Here is a 25,803-nt window from a genome sequence, read left to right on the forward strand (position 1 = left end):
ATGGTGAATAGCCACCGGGGAGCGCATGAATGAGATTCGCGTGCAGCCTGCCCGCATAATGAATCCTCGGGTATGGCATTTCTATGCTTTATATTTCGTGTACCATCCATTTTATTTTCTCTCATACGTGATAACACGCTGTTAGAGCATTTATTATGGCGGACATTTTCACGTTTGTCCTATCAATTAACTGTTCTTTATTCATTTTCACTTCCTCGGGTCGGGAAAAATCATTGTTCCCAGGAAAAAACAACACTTTTTCGAAGCCATTGAACCCTGAAGGATGCGATATTTCATTGGAAATTATTTCACATTTTATCTCGTGCCAAAATACTATTTTCATGGCTCTCCACACTGAAGAAACATTAATTTTGCTGGCTGATTTTAAATTTTCATTTTTTCAATGATTTACGAACGTTTTCATGGAATTTCATTGAATTATTGCGAAATTTTTGTCGTCATTATCGTTGCTACTTTTTTTCGGATTTCTCACACTATTTTTAGTGACTCTCAGAAGCTTGCGAGGGGGTTCCTGACAAAAGTTCGACCAGTTAATACGCTGTAAATCTGAACGAGAAAATTCAGTCGACAAAAGTTACTTCTCAGCTCGACAAACTTTAACATCGCCTGATTTTATAATGTTTTCCTTTTTTTTCTGTTTAATCGACCATTCAATCGCATCGTATTCTGAGACTTTCATTGTTTGCTCGGCCCATTGAAAAGCAGCCATTGTAAACTTTTTTCAAACTACTGGTTTATTGATTCTTCAAGTTTGCTTCGCATCGACGTTGTAACTTTTGCTGCAATTTCTTTTTTTAAGCTCATTGCTGACTCGCCAACTTTCTTCTTGTTATACAGTTTGTTTATCGCTGCTATTGCCTCGAATCCAATACGTATTTTTATGCATGTTTCCGTACTGTTTATTGAAACTGTGATGAAGTTAAATTCTTCTTGTTTAAAAAAAATGTGAAAAAACACGATAAAAAAAGTTTTATTTTTATCAAGATGTGAAAAAAATTAATTTACATTCTCTTTATTCGTTCATGAACCGTGATCCGTTTAAGAAAAATGAAAATTTATTTTGCTATTCAGTATTCACGTCCAAATTTTTCTACATTTTTTAAATCCGTTTTTTTCAGCAGTACAATTGTTGACGTTCAAGTTCGTATCATTACGAAAGAAACGAACGAAACAAAATGTTCGACTCTCGACTTTTTAGTTTCACGAGTCACTCCGCCCAGGGTTCGAAAGATTTAAGGAAGTTGAGGCATTATAATGAAAATGATGTCACCGCTTTTAAACCGATAGCATCTTATAAAGTGAAGTGTAAAAAAAAATCAGTTAAATTTTCAGACAGTTTAGGAGCGTCGTTGCTGAGAAAAATCAATAACAATTTGGGCCAAATAACATGGAATCTTATGGAAGTCAAGACACATTCAGTGATATCTCTGTTAAAAATGATGCTAAAAATATGAAATTTTTTGGGCAGCATGAGCAAGGCTTGCCGAATAATGTCAATTTTTTTCAGATTTATTAGGAGATTTGCTGAGATTATATTAATAATAATCTGTTTTCCGTGCAGTTTTTTGAGGCTAGGATCGTCACTGTTCGTGTTTTCGACTGAGCTTTCACCAGTTTTTCGTCTTTTTTTCCCCAACTTTTCTTTAAAGAAAGTGTATGCAACATTGCTAAACTGTAAACTGGCCTAACTTTTGAAAGGTACAGGTCATCACTTTTGGGTAAAAAAAATGACTGTACAGCCTCAACTTCCTTAAGGCGTTCAAAAAAAATAAAACTCCGGATCCGATCCGTTGAGAGGGTCGAATAATTCTCAAAATCCAGCTCCAGTTGTTTCGGAATTCGGCACATTTTCATCTCGTCGATAGACTCGTGAGGTTGAGAAACTGCAGATTAGTTTAACTAAACTAATTGATAACTCGAAAGCGTGAAATATCATTATCAATAATCCCTTTTTGTCTTTCGCTGTAGGTCACCGGAACGTAGAAAGGGAAGAAGGTTTATGTGTGTGCTCAGCAATAAAATGTAAGATGGAAAAGATCGCGCCGCGATTGTGGAGGCGAGGAATTTTTCGAGTCTGGTCTTCGCGATGCGCAGCCACGGAGAGGTGACACAATGACCTTACGCGCATGCATGCACTTCTCCATTCTCTTGCCTATTCTCCATCCCTCTTTCTTTTTTCCTCCGGGGCTCTTCCATCGCGGCCTCTTTTTCTCGGGACCCACATTTCCACGATCGTTTCATTCTTTCCTAATCGTTTTTCTGTCTCGCTCTCTCTCCATCTGTGGCGCTCGATTCGAGAGGAGAATCGAACAAGGGTGACCACGTCATTTGCAGCGATGAGTATCTCGAATAATGCGCGGCGAGAGAAAGAGGAAACTCGCGTACGGCCGAGAAATATTTCATCATCTGTTGCCTCAGTGAGCGAAAAGAGCTTCTCTAGCGTCTTTCTTCAAACGGTAAGAAAATCCGAATCTCGTTCTTCCCATTTTCCGTAACGAGAGTAAGTAAAATTGTCAAAGCGACGATCGTACGTGCGGATTATAAGATTTTCTCGAAACCGAACGTTTCCCAATAATCACGCAAAAATTATTTTTCATAAATTATAATTTATTGTATTTCTTATTTTTTACTAATTTAGTTTAATTTATTAATTATTTACATTGATTTATAATCATTGAATTTATGGTGATAATTATAAATTAATTAATAAATTAATTTGATTCGATTAAATGAATAATTAATAATCATAAATAATTTAATAATAAATTATAATTATTAATAAAATATAAATCACAAATTAAATTTTAAAAAACAGTTTCTTTTTGTTAAAATCTCAAATATAGCACGGTAAATATTTTTCAATGGGGTTTTCAATAAATATTCGAAATTTGTGAAAATTATAAAGAAAAATGCGAAAATTGAGTTCTATTTCCTTCGTTCTTTCAACTCCTGCGAATTAACGCGGATAAATAAATTGAAATCTGCTGAACTCTCGGATCGTTTGACGTTGAGCCCGAAATCATAATATCTCCGAATGTTTCGTCGCACTGTCAAGAACGTCATAAAGAAACGGCCGGTCAACGAGCAATGCGAAACTCTTTGGAGGCCGCGCTAGCGGATTAGTTTTCGACGTCTATTCCCACGTCCCACTTGTTTTCCCGACGTATCTCGAGGTGCTCGAGTCCGAGCGAGAGCTGAGACGGAGCCAATTTACAAAATGAAAGATCGTGGATGGTGGATCAGGAAGATGCTCGCACGGAGTTCTACGAGGATTAAATATTTCAGTGGAGATAAAAATACTGGAGAGTGCGACGAAAAGAGGGGGGATTAAGTCGGACGCTTTTTTGCGGCGATGCTGCACCGGGCCCAGCCATTCAAAACATTTGAGTTCGCGTATTTTCCGGAGGTAAATCTGACACGCGAACTCCGCAGACTCAGTGTTTCGTTAATCGTCTTTCAATCCAAGTCCTTCATCTCGAACAACCGAGGAGTTGTAATAAGATTCTTAATTGCAATCTCCCTTCGAAATACTTGGCACAAATTAATTAAAAACGAGTGAGCGAACGGGCGAAAATGCTTTCAAACAAACTCGCTCCGCTTAGCGCAGAAATAATTTAGTTGAGTCGCTGAAAATCCAGGCTGACCCGAGCCCCTGCGACGTCGGATGCGATTTTTTATTCATTCGACATGAAATATCCGCGGCAACGACCGCGGTCCACTCCCCCGAATATAATTCATGTGCCTCGATTCTTCGTCGCATTGTCGCATCCGCCGAAAACGTATTTTTTCTCATTCGATTAAAAAACGCCGTCGGAATCGAACGCGAAGTAATTCTACGTTGACTAATTTTCAGATTCGATCAAACGACTTTTCCCATTACGATAATAAAACCGTCGGATTTCCCTCCAAAGTATCGACCCCGCGCACCAAGATAAATTTTCATTTCAAGCTTTTTACCCGAGAAATAAGAAACGAGACTCCGCGTCACGGAACTGCGGACACACACTCGTTCGTCCTTCTGCATCCGAGTACGAGCAATTGTAATGAGAAGAAACTGCAACGCCGTCACTTCGCCGTTAAAACACTGGTGCATAGTTATAAAAAAAAAATAAAGAATAAAAGAGAAAAAAAAACACGGAAGAATAAGAAAATAAAGCCCACTTATTTCTGTTCCCCGTTACGACTCGCGCTTATTACAGTACATTAACGCTCTCCTGTACGTGTGTGTATGTAATAAATACATAAATACGTGTATTTATGTGTACATACGCGTGGATCCAAGCGGAATATGCGAGTGTGTGAATGTCCGCGTGAGAGAGTTGCTTTTAAATAAGTATATGATATACAATATTATAAAGCGATAGAGAGAGAGAGAGAGAGAGATTGATTAATTGATTGATTGATTTATTTTTATGCCCCCGGAGACCATGGGGGCAATACGTAATTATTAACAGTTTTACGATTACTTAATACGACGCTGAAGTTTGCAACGTTGGAGTCCGCAACGAAATGAAAGAAAAAAACATTTGTAAATCACCAATTTATTATTTCACAAAGCATCAACGCAGATTGAAAAACTACGAATTGCGAATTCGACAGGGAACGAAATTGGAGAATTACTGGAATTATTGGAGGATTTTTTTACACCATTTGGTTGGACTCCATCGTTGCAAACTTCAGCGTCATTTACTTAATACTAACATTACATTATACTAATGCGTTTACTAGTTGTAACAAGTTGCACATGATCGACTATTCAAATGATATGCTTAACATTAGAATTCGGATTTTAATATTAGAGTACAAGGAGTGTATAGAGTACAATGATGATATAGCGATTTACGACACTGCATTGATAGATTGATTGACGACATGATTTGCAACGCCAGCAGTATATTCAAGCAATAGTTTTGACTAGTATGCTCCCTCACGCTCACGGCGTTGACGATATTGGATAATTTCAGTTTGTAGCAAATAATCAAATAGCTTGGCTTTAAAAATAGTTATAGAGGACGTCGATGTAATCTCTCTAGGCAAGAAGTCCCAAAGATAGGAGCCCGAGACGCTAAAGGAACTGCGATACGCCATGGTTCTAAATACCGGGATCTGAAAAGTAGCAACAGTAGAGAGAGAGAGAGAGAGAGAGAGAGAGAGAGAGAGAGAGAGAGAGAGAGAAGAAGAACGAGGGAAGAGAGACAATATTCTCGTCACAGCAAGTGCCTCGACAGAACAAATTGTTCTTGCGTATGAAGGGTGTCCTCGAAGTGACGTTGATTGTTCGTACAAAGGCATTGAAATCTTGTGGGATCGATGACAAAAACAATTGCTTTCGTAGCCCACCGAGATTGCAACACGAAGGGTAAAACAATGCTAAATAAATTGGGTCGAGAGCTTAATTATTGAAGGTTTTACAAGAGTTCGACTGGTATGACGAAACTCTTAAGGTTATTTGGTACAGGCTTACAATGTTGCCATGCTAAACCATGCTAAAAACATAAAAAATTTCAAAATGGTCAGAATTTTATAAAATTTGGCGAACATATTCTTTGGTGCCAAATTTGACAATACACGTTTTTTAAGATTTTTCTTCTACACAGTTATCGAGTAATTGATCACCAAAGTTCACGTGTCTAAGCATAGCGTTTCCATATATACAGGATGACGCTGAAGTTTCCAACGTTGGAGTCCAACGAAATGATCGAAAAAAACTCTCCAATAATTCCAGTAATTCTCCTCTATTTTGTTTCCTACCAAATTTGCGATTCGTTGTTTTTCAAGCTGCACCAACGATTCGTGAAATAAAAAATTGGTGAATTTCAAACGTTTTTTTCGTTCATTTCGTTGGACTCCAACGTTGCAAACTTCAGCGTCGTATATACAGGTATACATTCCGCGCATAAGAAATCTGCTTTAATTCGTAATTACTCGATAACTAAGTAGAAGAAAATTTCGAAAAAATTTGATAAATTTCTAATTATTTAGACTTTTGTACCGTACATCGTTAAATGAGAGATGAATTTTGTCAAAAATTCATCGCTTTTTAACTTTTACTGTAATTGGGATCTCTAATTTGTTTTTTATCAATTAGACTAGCGCAGTCGTTCACACTCACTTTTTTGTGAGATTACGTCAAGGCCTTATGTACAGTTGCAGCGGGCGAAAAAACAGGATTCTCTTGATTTTTTTTTCGACAAGAAAATCGATGTTTATTGGAAAACTGTCAACGAGATTCTTTAGTACATATTTTCGTGTGCTTGTACAATTTTTTTGATCAAAAAATTTCTCAAAATGGTCTTCTCAAGGTGCTAAATTTTCGGTCTTTTTTGTTACATTTTTTTTCCAACAAAATACGAAATCCTCCGTCCAGGCCCTAGCTGTTATTATAATAAATAAGTGATATAAATTTCGTATCGATCGGATTAATAGTTTTTTAGTAAACGACACTGAAGTTTCCAACGATGGAGTCCAACGAAATGAATGAAAACAAAATGATACATCCATCAGTTTTTTATTTCACGAATAATAATTGTGTAGATTGAAAAACTACGAAATATAAATTCGGCAGGAAATAAATTGGAGAATTGCTGGAATTATTGAACAAATTTTTAGATCATTTCGTTGGACTCCAACGTTGGAAACTTCAGCATCATTTTAGTAATCGTGTCGACCGCAAAGGTATTTTTCAAAAAATACGATTCTGAGATAATCGTGTTTGAAGATTCAAGTATTAGAGGAGCGCGTGCACCGGGCGGTCGGGAAACACCCACAGCTACGAATCTAACGCTCCGATTTTGGCAATTGAAAAGAATTGCGACACGACGAAAATGGAAAAAGCCTCGAGTCCTTATTTGCTAGAAAATTTTTTAGTTTACTCCATTTAAGCACATTTTTCAAGCTTTCGATCATCCAGGCTGAACACCCAAAAGGCTGTTCGGAAGTTTCGCATCGAGATTCATGGCAAAAACGATGAAAATTTTAAACCGCTCATGAAAATCCTCATCCAAAATGCACTTTATCTGAGCCCCCATCAACTTAGGATAATGCCACAGTAAAGATGACCTTAAATTTACGTTTTGTAATCCGTAGATACACGCTGCAATTTATTGTCGCAGTAATGTTTCGGACATAATTGGCTCAAGGTGCTCCGTCATTTACGGTCTCGGAGATGGCATTAAGGACACGGTATGTGTTTCGCCAGGGCGGTATAACGCTGCTGCACGCGCAGCGTCCTTTTATCGCGGAACTTGCTGCACGTCTGACATTCGTCACTTTTATTCTAACGAAAAATGCATTTATCAAAAACGCTCGGTTATTCGAATGGAGAATCCGTATGAGAAATCGTGCCTGCGATTATCACGCTTTCAACGAGACACGCTTATTAACGAAAGCTGCGAGAAACACTTGGAGATGACAAAGCCATTAATAATCGTAATTATGTGAAAGCGTGACAGTCTATCTAATGAATTTATTCAAGTTTCACCATGACCGAAACTCTTGTTTCGCGATCACAATACCGGATAATCGCAAGCGATTCGAGAAAAACGATTTTTGACATTTTTTTCTTTGCTTAAACGCAGTTGTCAGCCCTTTTCATTGTGTTTTTATCGTCGAGTGTGAACAGTGCGCGGAGCTATTTTCTATTAGGCAGTTCTGGAACGGATTTTTCGTTCTGGACTATTTACAAGACGAATTTGCTCGCCGCATTCGTTCCATGATTTCTCGGCGAAGTGTCAGTGCCATCATCACCATTATTAATCGTAGCAGTTATATACAGTGGAAAATCGTCGATTAAGTGGTGCTAGTCGAATAAGGAAGGTTCAATCTTCTATTTTTAACGACTTCGATGATCCCACGATTGGGGGCTCCCGAAAGTTCTTTTTTCGTCTCGATCGATGTGCTGAGTTTAGAGCACAAAAACTCCGGCCATTTTGAGGCTCAGAAACGTCAAATTCGCTATTGAATTGTTCGAATAAACAAGAAAATAGAGACGTGAAAAGAGATTTAAGGCCGTTTTCGATGAGGCTATTGAAATTTAGATGAAAAAACAATATTTTCAGTCATGATCGAAACTCGATACCGATCAGATCGTATGTAAGCCAGGAAACGAAAGTTTGATTTTGACAAAAATAGTAACAGGTAACGGCTAGAGCCATTACACGGGGAAAGGTCTTCTGATGTTACGTTTATAGTTTTGGACACGAGATTCCGAGTACCTTGTTCACTATTACCAAATTAGTGAAAAAAACGCACTTTTTTTTAGTTTTTCGCTTATAAAACGAAAACCACTGAAGTTAGGGGAAAGCAACCAAAAGACGAAATGTAGGGAATAAAAATATGAAGAGAATGAGCCCCGGAACAACCCGATCGATTGATAACTAATGGAGAAAATTGAAAAAAAAAACATAAAAAAAGAGGTTTTTTCAAAAATTTCTATCGTCGCCATTTTTCAAGTTGGATCTTTCTTTTTTTGCACGATTGTAGGTACTGATAGATACTTTCCCTGTGAAAAATTCAGGTTCTGTAGAATAATCAGTTTTTGAGTTATTCCACTTGGAAGTTAAGAGGGTCATTTTTTTCAGCAAACCTGGATGCTCTACGAATCGTCCGATGTCAATTTATCAAGTCGATTTTTAAACAAGAACTGTTCAACTACGAAACGTCAATCCTCGTTTTTCGTTCAAATGTTGGAAAATGGGTGAAAATTAGAGGCAAACATGAGTAAAAGCGGCCGAGCGCGCGGTAGTGGTCGGGTGGTGGGGATCGAACAACAGCATCGGGAAGGTGTATTTACAGTAACAGAGGCCTGCTAAGCCCCCCTATCTTCGTTGTTTTTCATTTTATTAGCAAAAAACCAAAAAAAGTGCGTTTTTTCACTGATTTGTTGATAATAAACAAGCTATTCGGAATCTCGCGTCCAAAACTATCAACACTACATCCGAGGCCCTTTCCGCGTGCGACGGCACCCGCCGCTAGCTGTTACTATTTTTGTCAAAATCTGACGCGATTCTGTAGTTTCGTTTCCTGGCCTGATGAAGTCGTCCGCGCGTTAAACGACCCAACGAAAGTACACACGTCAAAAATCAGATCCGAAGAACTCATTCGACCCGAAAAATGGCGCAGACAAAAAAAGTTTGTTCGAAAAGAGGAGTTTCGCAGGAAAAATAAATGTACACGTCGAGACGTGTCCCTCTGGCACGCAGGTCCACATGCTCGTGATGGATTCGCTACGGTACCGTTAGAGAAACTTCAGCAGCACATTCACGTCAATCAAGTTGAAGCTTTTGAGAAGCCTTTGAAGGAAACACGAGAGAAAAAAGTGCTGGCGACGACGAAGAACTAGGGGCCTCAAAATTTCACGTGCCCTGGACGGAAAATACTCGACATTTCAGTAGCGACGGGTATGCGTTAATAATTGAAGAACTGAGAATCCCCGCCCCCGGTCCTTCCATCGTGTTTCTCTAATTACAGCCGATTAGTGGCTTCTTCGAGAATCATTCTCTCGAAGCCGTCTGTCGGAGCTTTAATGCAGCTTTTTATTTTCGGGAATTCGCTGAGGTAATCGTGGAAGATTCGATCGGGAAATGCGGCCAATTTACTGGGGTTTCATTGTGCGTTTGACAGGGCTTTTGCGAACGATCACACGAGATTTGGCCCAAGAACGTCGGGGCTTTGAAAAATCAATCAAAGCTTTGAAAAACCGCGCATTCGAGCTGCCCGGCGGCACTGAGCTTATCGCCCGGCATCGAGGATCGTGAACGCTCCGTAGGAATTTCGTTTGTGCCACGAGTTAGCCGGTAGACTCCCTGTAACCGGTTTCTACGCTCGTGCAACAAGAAAATATTCGGCGGTGCGAGCGGAGATCGCACGGGAAACGCACCGATGTTTATAAGCAACGTTAAAGTGACTCATTACCGTCCCGAGCTCGCATTTAGCCTCGGTAATTCCCGCGACGACGTTTACAATCTTGGAGTTACAGAAAAAAACTCACAGTGAAGTGAAAAGGTCAAGCGGAAACTAGCGCAGTTGTCAATGTTTCGAAACTACTTGGAAGACACAAGACGAGAGCGAAGCGCGCCGTTCTTCATTTTTATTCCGTCAATTTTGAAGATTATTTCTAGAGCGTATATCGAGGGTCAATTTTCTCTAGAGTGTTCGTAAAAGAGACCTAAAACGCGAGGAAAACCTTCGAGAAATTTTGTTGCCCTCCGGCGATCACGCGCTTCGAAAGCAACGAAAAAATTCCGTTCGGAAATTTCTGACTTTTCAAGGCCTCACAATCTCCTTGGTTTCGGTCAGCTTTGAGAAAAAAAAACTTAGAAAAAACCGATTTTCTCGTAAAATCAAAATCTGCAGCTATTTTCAGACGATTGGAAAAGTAATAATCATTTTTTTCTCGCACTCGATCGATGCAAAAGTCGCTTTTCTAACCGAACGCATTTTATTTTTGAAGGTCATTCCGCACCTACGTTGCGCGAAGCCGCTATAATCGATAAACAAACAAATTGACGTGTCTTTTGTGTATCCGCGCGTACATCGGAACTTGAGTGGATAATAAAAAGGAAGAGAGAGGGGCGAGAGCGGGGAGCGAGATACGAGAAGCTACTTTCACGAAAGTCACTCTCGTATACCGAACTTCGACGTGGAGCACTACAGCTGAGGAATCCCGAACGCGCAAGTGAGAGTTAAACATAATTCCCCTGGCCCCCTGGCCGCGAAATCCGAACCTCTTTATCGACGCCTCTTTTAGTGTGGGTCCCTCCATAGTCCATACAACGGAATACTAAAGTTACAAAATACGAATAAAAAGCAGTTGACGATCCGCGAGTGGAAGAACGTCCTTCGACTTTCGCCAGTGGCGATTTTAATCCGCGGAGCTCGAGGATCGCCGAGCGAACAAAAATTAGCCGCGAGCTGTTAAATCAGTTTCATAAATTCCTTATTAATCAACTTTGTAACGCTTGAACAGAGACTTTCGGACGGAAGATAAAACCGATTGGAAGGGTAAAAGTTGCATTATGAGATCATTAGCAAGGTTACTTCGTTCTGCAGCAAGGTCACGGAACGCGGGCTGACAAAACTCGAGGGAAACGTTGTATTCTCGAATTTTTTCGATCCTCTTTCGCATATGGCCAATAAAAAGATAATAAATGCATTAAATCGAGCGCGTTGTGGCGTTGTAAAAAGAACAGCTGAGTCGTAAATAATGGGATTGGTATCGTTATTTACTTATTTAATGTGCATAAGAGAGCGCGTCGCCGTTTTCACGAAGATCGTAAAAAAACATCAATTTGCGACTTCGATTAAAAAGTAATATATCTCACGAGGAAAATTGGTATTAAAAACGGGACGAACCCGGGGTTGATGTTTGATGCATTTGCAAAGTAATTGAATGGTTATTCGAGGCTTACGAATTAATTCACACGAGGAAATAGTTTTTTGCGCAATTGTTATTGCCAGTTTCGAGGTTATTCCCACGTTTTCTTACGTCGGCGTGCATTGACCCTGTTCGACGTTCACAAATATGCACAGAAGCCTGAGCAGTAATTCCACGCGAGAAGCTTAATAATAAAATGCAAATATATCTATGAAAAGTTTCTGAAAAAAACTCACGTTGTGCTATTTGTCGCTGTGCCTTCCGTCGATTCCTCGAAAACATGCAGAACGATTGGAACACTTAGTGGCTGGTTCAACAGCCCACAACCGCATATTTCGTGTAAAGTAATGAAAACGGAGCACAATTACGGTGGTTTTCTTTCGAAAAAATAATACCGACGTTCAATTCCATCGATACGCACACATACACACGCACGTTCTAACACCCTCCTTTTGACCCAGTGACGTCGTATAAACGAGAAACCGTGACGGGATCTTGTACACACTTTGGGAATAATATTTTCTCGTTCAAGCAGGTGCACATATCCGCGAGGCACTGAGTTCTTTATACACGTCCGTCCTCGTTCGTTCACTTTTCATGTCTGTGAGAGGATTCACGTTCACGTCTACCTCTCGCGTACATTTCGCCGCTACCCAACCACTCGAATCACCTTTTTCCCCCTCCCTGCCCCCCGTGAAACCCCTCGTTTTTCCCTTTAATGCCACGGTATTAACCCTGCCAACGTTGCTGCCCCAAACGTCAACCTCTCATACCCCGTGGCAGATATCACACTGAGGATTTTTCTTACAACGCCTATTCAATACTTTTAAGTATTTTATTGCTGCTGCGATTCAAATGACCGATCGAGTTTTACTCCTTTTAAAATCGTTCTCCGAAACTTTCGTCCTTTTAACGATCGTATATGACCGGATTGAAATTTTCTTTCCTTCCCATCAAAATGCATCGAGGTTATCTGTCTCTATTATTGTATCCCTTTTACTACACGCTTCCCTACGTGCGCTTGTCGTCGCTCGACCGTGCAACCCCGCCGTCGCCTCGCAGACTGTCGATAAGATCGAGTTGGAGAGCCACAGTTTACGACAGCAAACCGTGGAGCGAATAATAAAAACGTGCCTCGGACACGAATAACATTGGCCAACGTTACTGTTACAACCACCGTCTACATTCATGTTGACCAACTGCCTTTCACGTTTTTATGTTCCCGGCAAGAATGCCGGTTTGGCGGTATATTCAAATTGGCTTCTTGTGTACTGAGATTGATCAACGTTTTTGGCTTTCGTTCTACAAAACATAGGTTCAAGAATATTCTTTGCGTGATTAAGGCCAATATTCTTAAGTTTCATTTACCGGAAATAAATTTTTATTCATTTTTTTTTCTGGATTCATTTCGGAGTTTGAATTTTCCATCAATTACGCGCCGTGACATTTGTGGCGCTACTGTCGCACCGAGGCATCAATTCCTCCAGCGCCTCGACTTCCAGCTCAGCATCAGCGAATAAAAATCTTGTTCGACGTCGCTTCAGCATTTTCATCGACGATGAGATGGCGCCACCGATCGCAAACACCGAAATCCTTCGATGAGCAGCTGTGCGTGACAAATTTGTTTGTATGGCGCATAATGCAAGTCTCACGAAACACGATCAGCCACGGAGTCATCTTTTTACCTTCATTCCTCATTAACACAATTGTCCGTCCAGTTAGGTATTATTTCTGTCATAGTTATTTTTTTTCCCAGATCAATTCATCAACGATACATTTTTTATCGCAAATTCAATAAAGATTATTCCTCATTGATTCATGCAAACATAAATAAACGAGAAAGTATAGTAATTGAAAAAAAACCTTCGTTTTTGTCTTCAACTATATTTTCAAATATTTTTATTCCAGTTTTTGAATTCACGTATAAAAATCGCTTCTTTGAGTCTTTTTTTTTTACTATGGAAGTTCATAGTTCAGTTTTATTTTTATTCGAATTCTGGTTGAACACCAACGGTCGGTAACGTAGATATCAAAATCCCGGTCGGTATGTCGAAGCGTGAGTGCGAAAGAAATAGCTGTAAATTTCGAAATCGAAGTTCTTTGACACAGTTTGACCGATTAAAAAAGGCTCCGTCATCTTTGCCATCGCCCTGCGTAGGCTGACACAACCTTTTTTTAATCTTCGTCTCAAATAATTTCGATTTCGAAAATCCCAAGCGAGGTCAGTAAACTGATCCCATGCTCTTAAGGCGGTTCGAGCGTATCTCATGGAAATATTATCTTTCAACTTTGTACGATAAACATTTTTAAAACAGAAAATTTAAAAGGCGAAATATGAAATTGTTGAAATTCGCAATTTTTTTAAAGCATCGATAACAGCTCATGTTCTCCAGATTTTTCACACATTATTAAGCACCGTTCGATTAAATTCACGCAAATTTTCAATTCATTTACTTGCAATAATAAAAATCATTCTCGAGTAGCAAAAAATAATAAAAGTTTCTCAAACCTCGAATGATTTTTGTTTGCCCTCTCCGGACCGAGCGTCTAAACGATTCGAATCTCGATTTCGAGTACCGATAACTCGAGCACCGTTTCTCGGTACATTTTTGTCCCGCATTGAAAGAAAATCGAGGAGCTTCGTTCCAAAATATTCACGAAAATGATCGAAGACTCGAGTCAGCTCGCTTCGAGTCCTCTTGAAATGAAAAATCGCTACAAATCTCTAAACACCGAGGAAGCCGAACAGTGTCGAATATCTGAATTTCGGCTTCGCCCAGCTGTTACATATTTTCTCCTCTCCGAAATGATTTGCTATTCATCACGTGCCAGTCATGCTAATCCAGGAGACGAAGGGAGGGAGGGGGGGGGGGGGCAGAAACCGGGCCGAACTGCCATGATTCTTTAACGGCCCAGAACTGTAAAGGCGTATTTCCTATTCCATATGCACAACGGATCATTCATTTTGACGTCGATCATCAATATTCTCGTAGTTACGCGCGTTTTCGTTCACTAACGCTCTTCATGCGCGCTGCGAAACGTTTCTTTTGTCGATTTTACTATGCATTGTGTATAGAGTTGCTTGCGACGATTTGCCAACCAGATTTTGCTTACGTGCGCAGAGTTTTTCGACTCGCAACGAAACCAGAGTTCCAAATCCACATGAGCATTCGTGTAGGGTAAAAATGCTTTTATATTCCGATAAAAAGTACGACGACGAGGGCTGGTTCCGGCCAGTCAAAAAATGTCTACATTCCAACTATGGGGAGCTTCTTCGGTTGACGAAATTTCGAATTTTTAATAATCTTTCGTAACCTCGTTCAGTAATTTCCATCGGATTTTTCAATCTCGGGATTGTTCATTTTCAATTTCAATTTTCAAAAAAATTCCAATCTCGGAATACTGAAATTTATTTATTGATACGAAGCGTCTAAAAATCCAACAGTTTTGAAAATTAATTATTGTTATTGTACCAGAATTTTTTCCAAAATGCACCCGTTTTTTTGTCGAGCTCACTGAGCTTCAATCGCCATCGTTTTTGTCATCTTCCCAAAACACCCTTAAAAGAAAAACTGAATAGAATACAGCGACAACAAAAAGTAAAAAGACAGTTTCGAGCCCACTTCGGTCAAGCGATAAAATCCAGGCGTCTCGTGTCAGAAAATGCTGTACATTATCAGTACAATGCACGTGGTTCGTGTCGAACGTTAGATTTCGACATCAGAGTCAATGACTTGTAAGCGTCTGGTAGCAGGCATTGGATGTCACGACGAAAAACTAGGAAAAAATGATTTTCCTACGAAAAATCGAAGCATTTTTATCGTTCGATTTGGAAATCGAGTTTACTTAATGCATGCAATAAATTGAACAAGATTATCGTTATTCGAGTTTTGTAAATTTATTTATTCATTCGTACATGTCGGTTCACAGTCACTCGTAGTTTCGCAGATGATTGTTGAAAAATTGACGATTTGAGACCGAAGTATTGGTGCTTCGAACGTACAGTGCCATCGATTTTTCATCGTGTCAGAAGATTTTTATTTTCCATACATAATAATTCGTGTATTTGCTTGTTCGCGCACCAAAAATCTCGAGTAAACGCACAAACGGTAGGTTGTAACGCAACACCGTGAACGAACGACGAAAATAACCATGAAAAATGGAACATTTCAGTCGCAAACGTTGATCCCTCGTCTAATGATTAAATTGCCGGGTTGAATTTCGTTCTGTGATAATGATCGTCATTTCAATATGAAATTCGAACGTTAAATTGTTCGTTGGTCGGCCATCGGAGTGCTTTCAATTCGGCGAAATTTTATTTATCCTTCTATACGCTTCTTTTATCTAAAACGCCAAAAAAACGACTTTAATTCATCGGCTTTCCTAGTCGATTTTTATACTCTCTAAATTCTGGTACTTTTCTCCACTCTCGGTACTCCCGTACCGACGGAACGTAAAAATACGATATTCGCGTACGAGCTCGCTATAGCAAATTCCTTGGGAAGTTTCAATGAGTCCCGAGAGCGATACGATCCCCGCGAAGAGGTAGTAAAATCGATACGTGCGTATTTCGTCGCTATGCGTGGCGCGCTTCAACTTCCCCCCCCCCCCCGAAATTTATAACACGAAGCACCGTACACGTTTTCCGTTGAGCCCATTTCGGCATACGCGCTTCGAGCCGAAATTATACGATAATGGTAATCATACGCCTTAAACGTTGATAAACGATTTCTGGTGCTTCTACAGCTCGTGCTCGACCCCCGATCGAGTCCGTTCTACTTTTCTATACGAATAATTCGAAACCAATAAGTAAAAGCGCGATTTAAGGTACTTTCTGTACTGCACGCTAGTCGAATGAGTGCTTAATTTTCAAAACGCTTGCAAACGAGGCTTAACGCACTGATTGAACGTGATGTGCAAATTTCCATGATGACACATTTTCAGTGGTATTTTTCAGAGAATTGTCTGCATTTTTTCACCGATTTTATTGCACCACTCATTCCTTAGAAATGATTAATGAAAAGTTTTTTCGCTCAGTGAACGATTAGCTGCAACAGTGAAACGACGAAGTTTAAAAAACGACATCGCGGATTCGTAGAGGATCAGTTGAGGAACAAAATGAGACGCGGCGCAATAAAATCGGTCGATAAATGCGGATGATTTCTTGAAAAATACCAGTGAAAATGTGTCATCGTGAAAATTTAAATTTAACTGATGCTTTTGCTTAACTGTCGTTTTTAATATTATCACGTCTTAATAAGATATGCTGCGATACAAATTCACTAACAATACATAATAAACTTGGTCCAAAAGCGTTTTGAAAATTTAACACTCATTTGACTAGCATGCAGTGCAGGAGTTACCTTAATCATTTCGACCCTCATTCCCCCTGAGATATCACACGTTAACCGCGATCATTGAATCGCCGTAAGTGCTTCAGTATAACGCTGTATCTTTGGATAAATCCACCTCGAAAATTCTCGACGTTATTAAAACGTGAAAAGGAATTCGGTATTAATTTTAAAAATTCATCGAAAAGTGATAAGACACTTGATGTGAAAAGAATCGCTGATAGTTTCCCGGGATGCAGCGGGATGAACGTTGCTTTTAATTTTTCATTCGATCTCACAACGCTTCGTAAAATACTTAAGTTTTGTTCGTTAAGATAATATGATAAATGTGATTGAATAGTTGCACTTGGATTGACGATTTTCGAGGCGAAGAGTATATACGATCGTTCAAAAATATTCGATCGACGAATAAAATAGAAAGAATCGGATACTCCTGCGTCGTTTATCCAGTGAAGTCGAGCTGAATAACTATGAATTTTTATTGGAAATAAAAAGTATAAATTTACATGGGTCCCGAAGACCGGCGTTACAATTATTCCACCGAATTGACTTAAAAACGATGCTTTTTCGTCATCCAGATCTCATTCGAATGGAATAAGGCTCTCCAAAATCGTATTTTATAATTAGGTTTTATTTGGGCCCAAATGTCTGTTGTTGTTGTTGTTGTTTTGTTTAATTATTTAATTAAAATTTTTTTTATTCATTACGAAAGAGAATGATATTGGCTGGTTAATCACGAGAAAATTTGATCGAAAGCTATCCTTCTAACTACGTTTCGTCAATCAACCTTATTTGAGTTTTGAGTCGCGAATACCGAGTCGCAAATTCATTTTGGAAATACAATGGGAAAGGGTGGTTTTTTAAAAATGATTGAACGGCGAATACTTTTGTAATTTCTGTACGCCACATACGAAAATTTTGATCTACCCGATAAAAACATGGGGATTATTAATTTCTCGATAATCATTTATCACGAAATTATTTTTTTGGATTTAATGAAATAATTGTTCAATAACTGTAATTAAAAAAAGGTGACAAATATAATTGCAGTGATCGAAACAGATTTTTTCTACCGGATGGTTTTTTCAAATGAATTTTCGCCTCTCGTCTGTACTGATCGAAGCAAAAAAGCATTTTCGAAAAAAAACGTTTCATACGAACAATCGAAGGTTAGTTTTCCGTAAGGAGGTTTACGGATTCCCGTGTCTCTGAGTTTTTTCGTAATTCTACGACTCGTTTCGTTACATTCGCAACCCAACGATCACTAAGTTTTTCGTTTTTTTGTTCTTTCATAAAATCTATAAATGACAAAAGTACCATACAACTTGGTAAAAATTCGTCAGTTCGACCGCGGTATTTGACACGGTGCGACATTTTCACAACTTCAAAAACACACAAGAATACACGCTGTCAGTTTTTTTTTCAGCACTCGCATTCAACGATTTTCGTTATCGATATTTTGAACCGTACCAATAAACCTTCCGGTTCTGTAAAAGGGATCGAAAATTGGGGATTACAAATTTGTGAGAATGCGTATTAAAAATTAGAGAATGTGACTCGAGTCGAGAGTGATCATCGCCCACAGGGACTGCCGCTCAAAACTGTATTTGCACACTGATTAAGGTATTCCTTTCAGGTACTCGAATATTCTACAAATAACTGATTTTAAATGAGAGCAAAGTAAAAGTGCGTGCGAATAGATTGGCGAAATTTCAGGACAGATTATCGGACATTTAATAAAGAATGAAAACTTGAAAAAAGTTCAAATTTATACGGGAGCTTATGGAGATTCCATCATCCATTCTATTCAATAATTCATGTACTAAATAATTCCAAATTCTTGATACAAATTTTCTCGCGGGTAGGAAAAAATGTGAGAAATCCATAGCAACGATAAAAGTAAAGAGTCATCGAATGTTTAAGGGGGTTACCCCGTGTGGCAGCCGAATTTTGTGGGGTTTTTTGAGATTTTTTTTCCGGCGAGAAAAAAATTCTAGACTTTTGAAATTTGAAGTGTTTGTTTATTGGTATTTCAACTCTATGAAAGAATTTTTTAACTCTGATATTTCAGATAGCTTCGGGTGTAAAATGGTCACAAAACCAAAGAGCGTTTGGTTCAGCTATCGTCTGAACTAAAATCACGCAAAAATATAAAAAATTGAAGGATTATCGAACTCTGAAACAAAAGATTTAAATTTTTTAAAATGTTTCATAGCACTAAAATCCTTCAATTTTGAATATTTCTGGGTGATTTTAGTTCAGGCGATAGCCACGTTTTTTAACATTTTTTTAGATATCAGAGTTAAAAAATTTTTTCATAGAGTTGAAATACTAATAAATGAACCCTTCAAATTTCAAAAGCCTGTTTTTCTTCCTCGTAGCAAAAAAATCACGAAAAAACTCCAAAAATCCGGTTGCCACACGGGTGACCCCCTTAAAAGAGGTATTAATGACAGAAGTTGGAAAAATGGCAGCAGCAGAAGCTTTTCCTTTACAACCGCGACTTCTCAGAGGTTAGAAACGAGTCGAAATTTCGAGTGCCGCAAAATTTGCGCCACCAAAAAATACGGTCATGCGAAAGGAATACCTTAATTAATCAACTTACGAGCCACGTTTTCACTAAATCAACAGAAATCACTAAATTTTCACTAAATCATAAAGAAATTCGTTTCGTGTTCAATTATTTTAATAAGTAAGCGAAACATGAAACGAGCTTTTGAGCAATGGTCCATGTGCGCTACAAATTTTCCCCTTCCTTGGTAAAATGAATAACACAAAAGTTGAAGAAAAAATTCATTCCGTGAGTAGAAGCATTCGATTTTTTTACCGCTTCCACGTTGTCGTTTGCATCGACGTAATCGAAACTGATTTTGTGCTTCCAATTTCCAGAGTGACATCATTTCGTTTTTTTTTCTTTCTTCAGTTGCTTCGATCCGGTTATTTCAAATTGAAAAATACGTTTTCCAAAAATATGATCAATAATGCGCTAAATAAAGAACCAATAGATTCTTCAATATTTGCTTTCTAGCAAGAACATTTTTTCGCAACATGAAAACTCTCTTAATCGAATTCAATTCGATCCCAGTAATTTCCAAAGGGGCGTCGACGATTCAATACTTCTAATGACACCGATACCGAATGATTTCAACAATATTTGTCCCGTCGATGTCGAGTGAGCGAGTGTTTTGTAATCCGAAATGAGTTTTCGGCAGGGCTCGACGAAATGTGAGATTGGATAATAGTTTTAATCCAATTCCTCGTTAGATTGAAACTGCTTATTATCTAAATACGGATTTGGCTGATGAACGCGCATCGTTTGGTAAATCGTACATAAAACGAGAATTGGTCGTCTTCGTTCTTGCTTCGGTGCTCACGCGGAGAAGAAGGAACTCGCGATGAAGTAAATTAGTCGATACGCTAACTTAAGAGGAAACGTGTGAAAATTCTTGCCCGCTACAAAACAGTTTACGTGAATCGCGTGAGAGTGATATATACACAAATAGCTACAGATTGTTCGAGCAGGCTGAGAGATTTTCACACGTTTTACTTTCTTTCCTATTGTGAATTGTTGCCAACGCAGCAACCTCGAGCAAACATATTTTCTCCCTCTCTTTCACACTCTTTCTCTCGTCCGTTGCAGCAGATTGTACAGCGCTGATAGTCGCGTACTCTCACCGTGTCGTAATCACTTTCATTCGAGCGTTAATTACATTGATTGCCTCCCCACACTTCTCGCTCCGAGTGGGTCGAGTCATTCTAATTGAGACGCATGGACTCGTTAAATTAATTCGTACGTCCGGATCGATTGCGATCGGTGAAATTGTTGCTGGGCCTGACTTCGGAGACGGACTCGACTCGGCTCCAGGTTTTTTCGTTAAATTACAAATTTCGTAACGTCGATTATAAACGAAGGTTTTTTTCGAGCTCGGAGGTTAATGAAACTAACAACTTTTGTCTGTACATGACCTTTTTCCCTCGAACACTAGAACTCGTCGAAGAATCACGCTCAGGAGTCCAGCTCCTTCGTTACAATATAATTTTGCTTGCTTTTACGTTTTTTTTATTTCTCTTTTTTATTTCATCGCTTCTAGAATTTCATACTGTGCAATATAATTTATAAATTAATCTAAATTCTAACGAAGCAGTGTAACGACGTTTCGATAGGTAAAAATTCTTTCTATTACGTATATTTATATATACATTTACGCACGTGGCTTCGAGAGACGGAACAACGTTGAAGAGGCGCGGGAGAAGCCCCGATTTCTCGGCAGAATAACAACCGTTTTTTTTACGGCTCTGCTCATAAACAACCCTGCTCCAAACAGCCCTATTCTCAAATTTGCAAAATCAATAGAATGCATTGTGTTTTAATAATCTATGTCAAAGAGCAGAGACGTTGTTCCCAGATAAAATAAAAATCTTTGGAGTCGACACGTTATCGAGTAGATTTACGAGACGAATCATGTTGCGGCGAGTCAAAAATTCTACTCTCAGCAAATGCGTTCAACGACAGTTCTCCTATAAATCATGTTTAAAGAGCGGAGTTGTTGTTGAGCAGAGTTGTGATGAATACAGTTTACATACGCGGAGAAAAATGTTTCCTCAAACTATCTAGAAATTCTGGATAAATTTGCCGTGTTTTTTTGCACAGCGTGTACGATCTTCAGGCACTATAGAAAACATGAGCAGCACAGTAAAATTTGCCGATCTTCATGGCAAAGCTTCGGTAGCGAGTTTTTATATTTTGTCCAAGAAAGGAACACCGAATTTCGATAGAGGGCATTTTTTTCTGTCGTACCAGAAATTTCACTGCGCTACATCATAAATATTAGCATTTGAGATTTATAAAATAGTCATAATTTTTCCCAATTTCGCCTGATTTTTTCAACGGTAAATGCGATTTGCTCCTTCTTTGCAGTGCTAAGCACAGTCATTTTTGTATAACATTATTCTCTGCGTCGAGAACGTCTATCCTCCTTAACATATCTACTCCGGTGAGATATTGAAGATCATGAATTTTGGAGTACAAATTTTAGAAGGAGAATTTTCTCGAGTAGAAGCGTAAAGAGGATGGTTGTTATTCTACCGATTTCTCGGTACATCGTCTCTATACACAAGCACTTTGCTTTCGGAGAGATCCTCCGCGATTTGATCGCGTCGTTTCCCTCCGAAGAGACGTTTTTTTGGACCGTTACTCTCCACGTATTTCTCGCTGTTTTTCATTCGATCGGTACAACGATTCAATGGGGCTGGAATGCACGACTGTTATTCCGGCTACGATCGACACGAAGATTAATCGAATTGTTACTGTAAAATCGTCCGGAATGGGGATCATCGTACCGCAATGAAAAAATGGTTCGTCACAAAATGTTGTCTGCGATTGAAAGACGGTGACGGAAAAACATCGTTGGGTCGAAGCGATCCGAGCTATTCCAACAATTACCATACGAATAAAGAGAATTATAAAGGAAAAAGGGGAAACCGTAAAAGGGTCTTTCAGTGAATAATTGTACGGAGAAAAATCGAAGAAAAAATCCAAATCGATGTTCTAAGAAAATCGACAAGAAGGGAAAAAAAGACAAAATTTTCGTTTACAAGTTTTTATCCGAGGAACCAGAAATATGGGACGTTCCATCGGACGTCCGAACGTCTGTCGAGCTAAATTCGGTGATGTTACACGTCACAGAGTCAAAGCGTGAATTCAACTGTTCTCCCTAGCCATTCGGCCACGTGGCTCTCAAACTTCCGGTCTTTAAACTCTCCTGTTCAGGCTTCAGTTCCCGTCTACGCGGGAACGAGGAAAACAATATTTCCGGCATGAGACAGAAATCTTATTCGTCATCGTTTTTTTTTCAGTACCGCGTCGACACACACTTTTGCTCCCGCAACTTAACGGGAGATTTTTATATTAGACCTTTCGACACGCGTCATCGTGATATTGCACGTCTCGAATGTTGACGTCGCGATACTGCACGTTCCGGACGATCCAATCTCGATACCGCACACATCCAATGAACTCGATGTCGGAGCACCCGATCTCGATACGCCACGTAACCGGAGCTGCATTCCAACAGTGACAAATCCTCGGTTCAAGTCGATACGAATTTCGCATTTTGAGAAAATTCTCTCGGCTTAATCGTGGTGAAAAGTTTCAATAAAGTGACGCGAACACACTCGGAAATAGGAAATTGAGAAGTTGAATTTCACGAAGACCTTTTTTTTGATAAATTATGAGACAATCGGACAAAGGTTTTTCTTAATCGAAAACGTAAGTGCGAAGACAAGTTTTCTTTCTCATTTTATAACTATGAAGTAAAACTTGTAACGAGGGGAGAGCGGTTGGTCCGGAGGAGAGGCTTGCGAGTCGCGAACCCTGCAATCTCGGGTGGCTCGAACTTCACCTTCATAAATCCACGGTCTCACTTCAGCATTATCATCGTACGCTCACTCAAGCGATCACAGTTGTTCTTCGAAATGAAAAAAATTGATTTTCTTAGAGATAAAATAAGATTGTAAGAAAAAATGAAAATTACATTTTTTTCATTGGGAATTTTGTCTCACGGTCGAACAATCTGGATGGGCGTGCTACTCTTAACCTTTTCATCGCGCATCTCAGAATTTTTTTCGAACATTAATGTCTCTTTCGATTATAAAAAACTGTCGGTTCTCTGAACATTATTTGTTTTTCACAGAATATTTTTCAAGCAAATTGTTTACGGAGCTAAAAAACAAATTGAGTGTCTCGTAAAGACGTACAAAAATATTCGATGCGGAAAGAAAATAATTTTTTCTGTTCCAAGCAACAGAATTTAACTGCAAACAAAAAATTGATGTTTCCAGTATTTTCTTAAAATGATGGATCGCGAAAGACGAAAGATTTTATGGTCTCAGGCTCCAACGGGAGTTTGACTTGCGAGATATCAAATAAACACGAAACGGGGACAAGTTTCACGGGTTCTTCGACCAGGAGAGGCTCGGCAGGCACGTTATCGAGACACCGTTGATTGGAGTAAATCGGTAAACAAGGGCGCATTGCCAGCGATAAAGTGCGTCGTTGTTGGGGAATCTCAATAACAATAATTCCGTTCAGAAAATTTGTGATAATCTACAACCGAAGAAAAGCAACGGTCCGTCATGTTTCTCTCGCAATCGACTAGAGAAAAAGCTCCTTTCGACGCGGGTCGGTCAAATCTACTTCCGCGTCGTAGGAAGGATCGAGTCAATCGCAGCCCTGAAACCCCAGAGTCATTGAAACGTTGTACCTTTTCGAACGGATTCGCATTCGTTTTGCCGTTTTTTCGTCATCGAGGCAGTGTACGCAATTAAATAATAGCTAAGATTGATTTTTTACATCGATCGAAGTGACAATTTTACAGGGTTCCCTTTGATCGCGGATCCGCGAAATTATTTACAAAACGAGGACTCCGCGATAGGAGAGAGATTCGTTCAAAAAATCGCATTTATTCGGTGATATTATTCGTTTTTAATGAGAAATGATTTTTAAACGCTCGTAGTTATTTGTTCGATGACCGTGACATCCCGATATCTTCGTGGTCTGTGCGTGCTCGATCTGAAGGATTCGTGATGGCCGAGTCCCTCAGGCACGCTTTTGCTCGGCCTGAGCGGAGCGTGTTGATAATGATGGTTCGTCGGTTGATAGTAGTGCTCGGTTGAGCGTAAATGCCGCTCGGCTTCTTGTTCCCGAACTTCTTGATCAACGTCCAGGGGAACGTGAAGCGATTGGGACTTTGGTAATCTCGGCCTCGGCGGTGGCGGACAAGCGCAAGGCGGTGGCAATGGACCAATGTGAGAGAGCCTCGAACCACCGAGGATCGGAGATGCTGGCTGTCGTCCCCAACCAACGAGAAAGAGGAGAGCAGCACCGCACAAGGAACTCAGAGTACACGCGTAGTAACCGACCCGTGGACTACTAGCGTTCATATAACCTGCGTCACGATCGATTGGAAACAACACACAAAATAAAACAATCATTAATTCTTCCAATTTTAATAATCGGACTGCGACGAATTTCGATCATTTTCATCTACATTTTTACACTGGTTCGACGGACAACTGTAATTAGTTTTATTCATATTGACAGTTTTTTAAAAATTTCGGGAGACATCGGAATAAATTGTATCGACGAAACTCTCAAAAGGGACAATGACGGTTCCAAGGCCAGGGCGCCTGGATCGACGGGGTTTAAGGCAGCTCATGCACGAAACAATTTTATTAGGAAAGTTTTTAAATTTACGTGGAGTTTAAACGGGCAGTCGACTGACACAAATTTTAAAGGTTTCGTCTTATTTCTTGTTGAAGTAAACGTCATTAAATATGAAGAAAAATACACAGGCTTATGGGGATTATGCATAAAAAATCGTTTATCTGTCCATATAACGAATGAACTCTTCTACGAAGTTTATGAAAAACGTACACAATAACAATTGAGCATGTAATGAAGGTCTGGGAAAAAATTGGAGACGATTGTCTTACTGGTAATAAAGATATGTTACGTTGAAGATTGAACGAAATTGTTGACGAGTACTCGTAACCTCACATTTGCTTATTTCGACATATTTTGTTTCTTCCGAGCTTATTGGCCCATTCCTGCCATAGCCTTCTGTCTTTTTATTAATACTTTTTTCTTGATCCATTTCCCGTTGTGCTTTCCCTTTGCCCTCTCTAATGTGATTATTGACATAAAAAACTATAGTATTTTAGCCAGGGACGAATGAAATTTCGGGTTCAGGCAGTGATGGGTCTCCGATTAATAAACGGCTTGTAATTTCATTCGCCAAAAGATAAGTTGAAAAAATATATTTACAATTTCTAATTTCAAAGCGGGGAACGGGAACAGCGAAGCGGGGGCAACGGCGGATTTAAAATAATGACTCGAGCTAAGTAAAAGTTCCAACGAAAAGGGGAGAAGCCATAAAAATAATAATAAAATCCCGATTTTATCCGGTGCGATAAATTTATCGAGCGTTAAAAGCGCATACGCGAATGGGCATGTGAGAATAAAGTATAAAAAGCTGTGACGACAATGCTAATAAAAAT

At 39.3% G+C, this 25,803-nt stretch overlaps 2 protein-coding genes across 3 annotated transcripts in view; both read right to left on the bottom strand.

Annotated features, from left to right (window-relative positions):
• Pgant5 (polypeptide N-acetylgalactosaminyltransferase 5) overlaps positions 1-12,519 on the bottom strand; it is a 35,530-nt gene extending 23,011 nt beyond the window's left edge. Inside the window, exon 1 of one of the 2 annotated variants that reach the window (XM_043420793.1) lies at positions 11,632-12,519. The gene's annotated coding sequence lies outside the window, so the exon portion shown is untranslated. The remainder of the gene's footprint in view (positions 1-11,631) is intronic. The other variant, XM_043420792.1, reaches the window with a different exon arrangement.
• A 7,149-nt stretch (positions 12,520-19,668) lies between these two features.
• The window catches only part of LOC122411014 (monocarboxylate transporter 10-like), a 56,465-nt gene continuing 50,330 nt past the window's right edge, over positions 19,669-25,803 (bottom strand). Inside the window, exon 10 of the mRNA XM_043419527.1 lies at positions 19,669-24,692. Within this exon, the coding sequence (XP_043275462.1) occupies positions 24,247-24,692 (446 nt within the window). The 3' untranslated portion in view covers positions 19,669-24,246. The remainder of the gene's footprint in view (positions 24,693-25,803) is intronic.

Source organism: Venturia canescens, chromosome 5 (genome assembly GCF_019457755.1).
Source record: "Venturia canescens isolate UGA chromosome 5, ASM1945775v1, whole genome shotgun sequence".
Lineage (NCBI taxonomy): Eukaryota > Metazoa > Arthropoda > Insecta > Hymenoptera > Ichneumonidae > Venturia > Venturia canescens.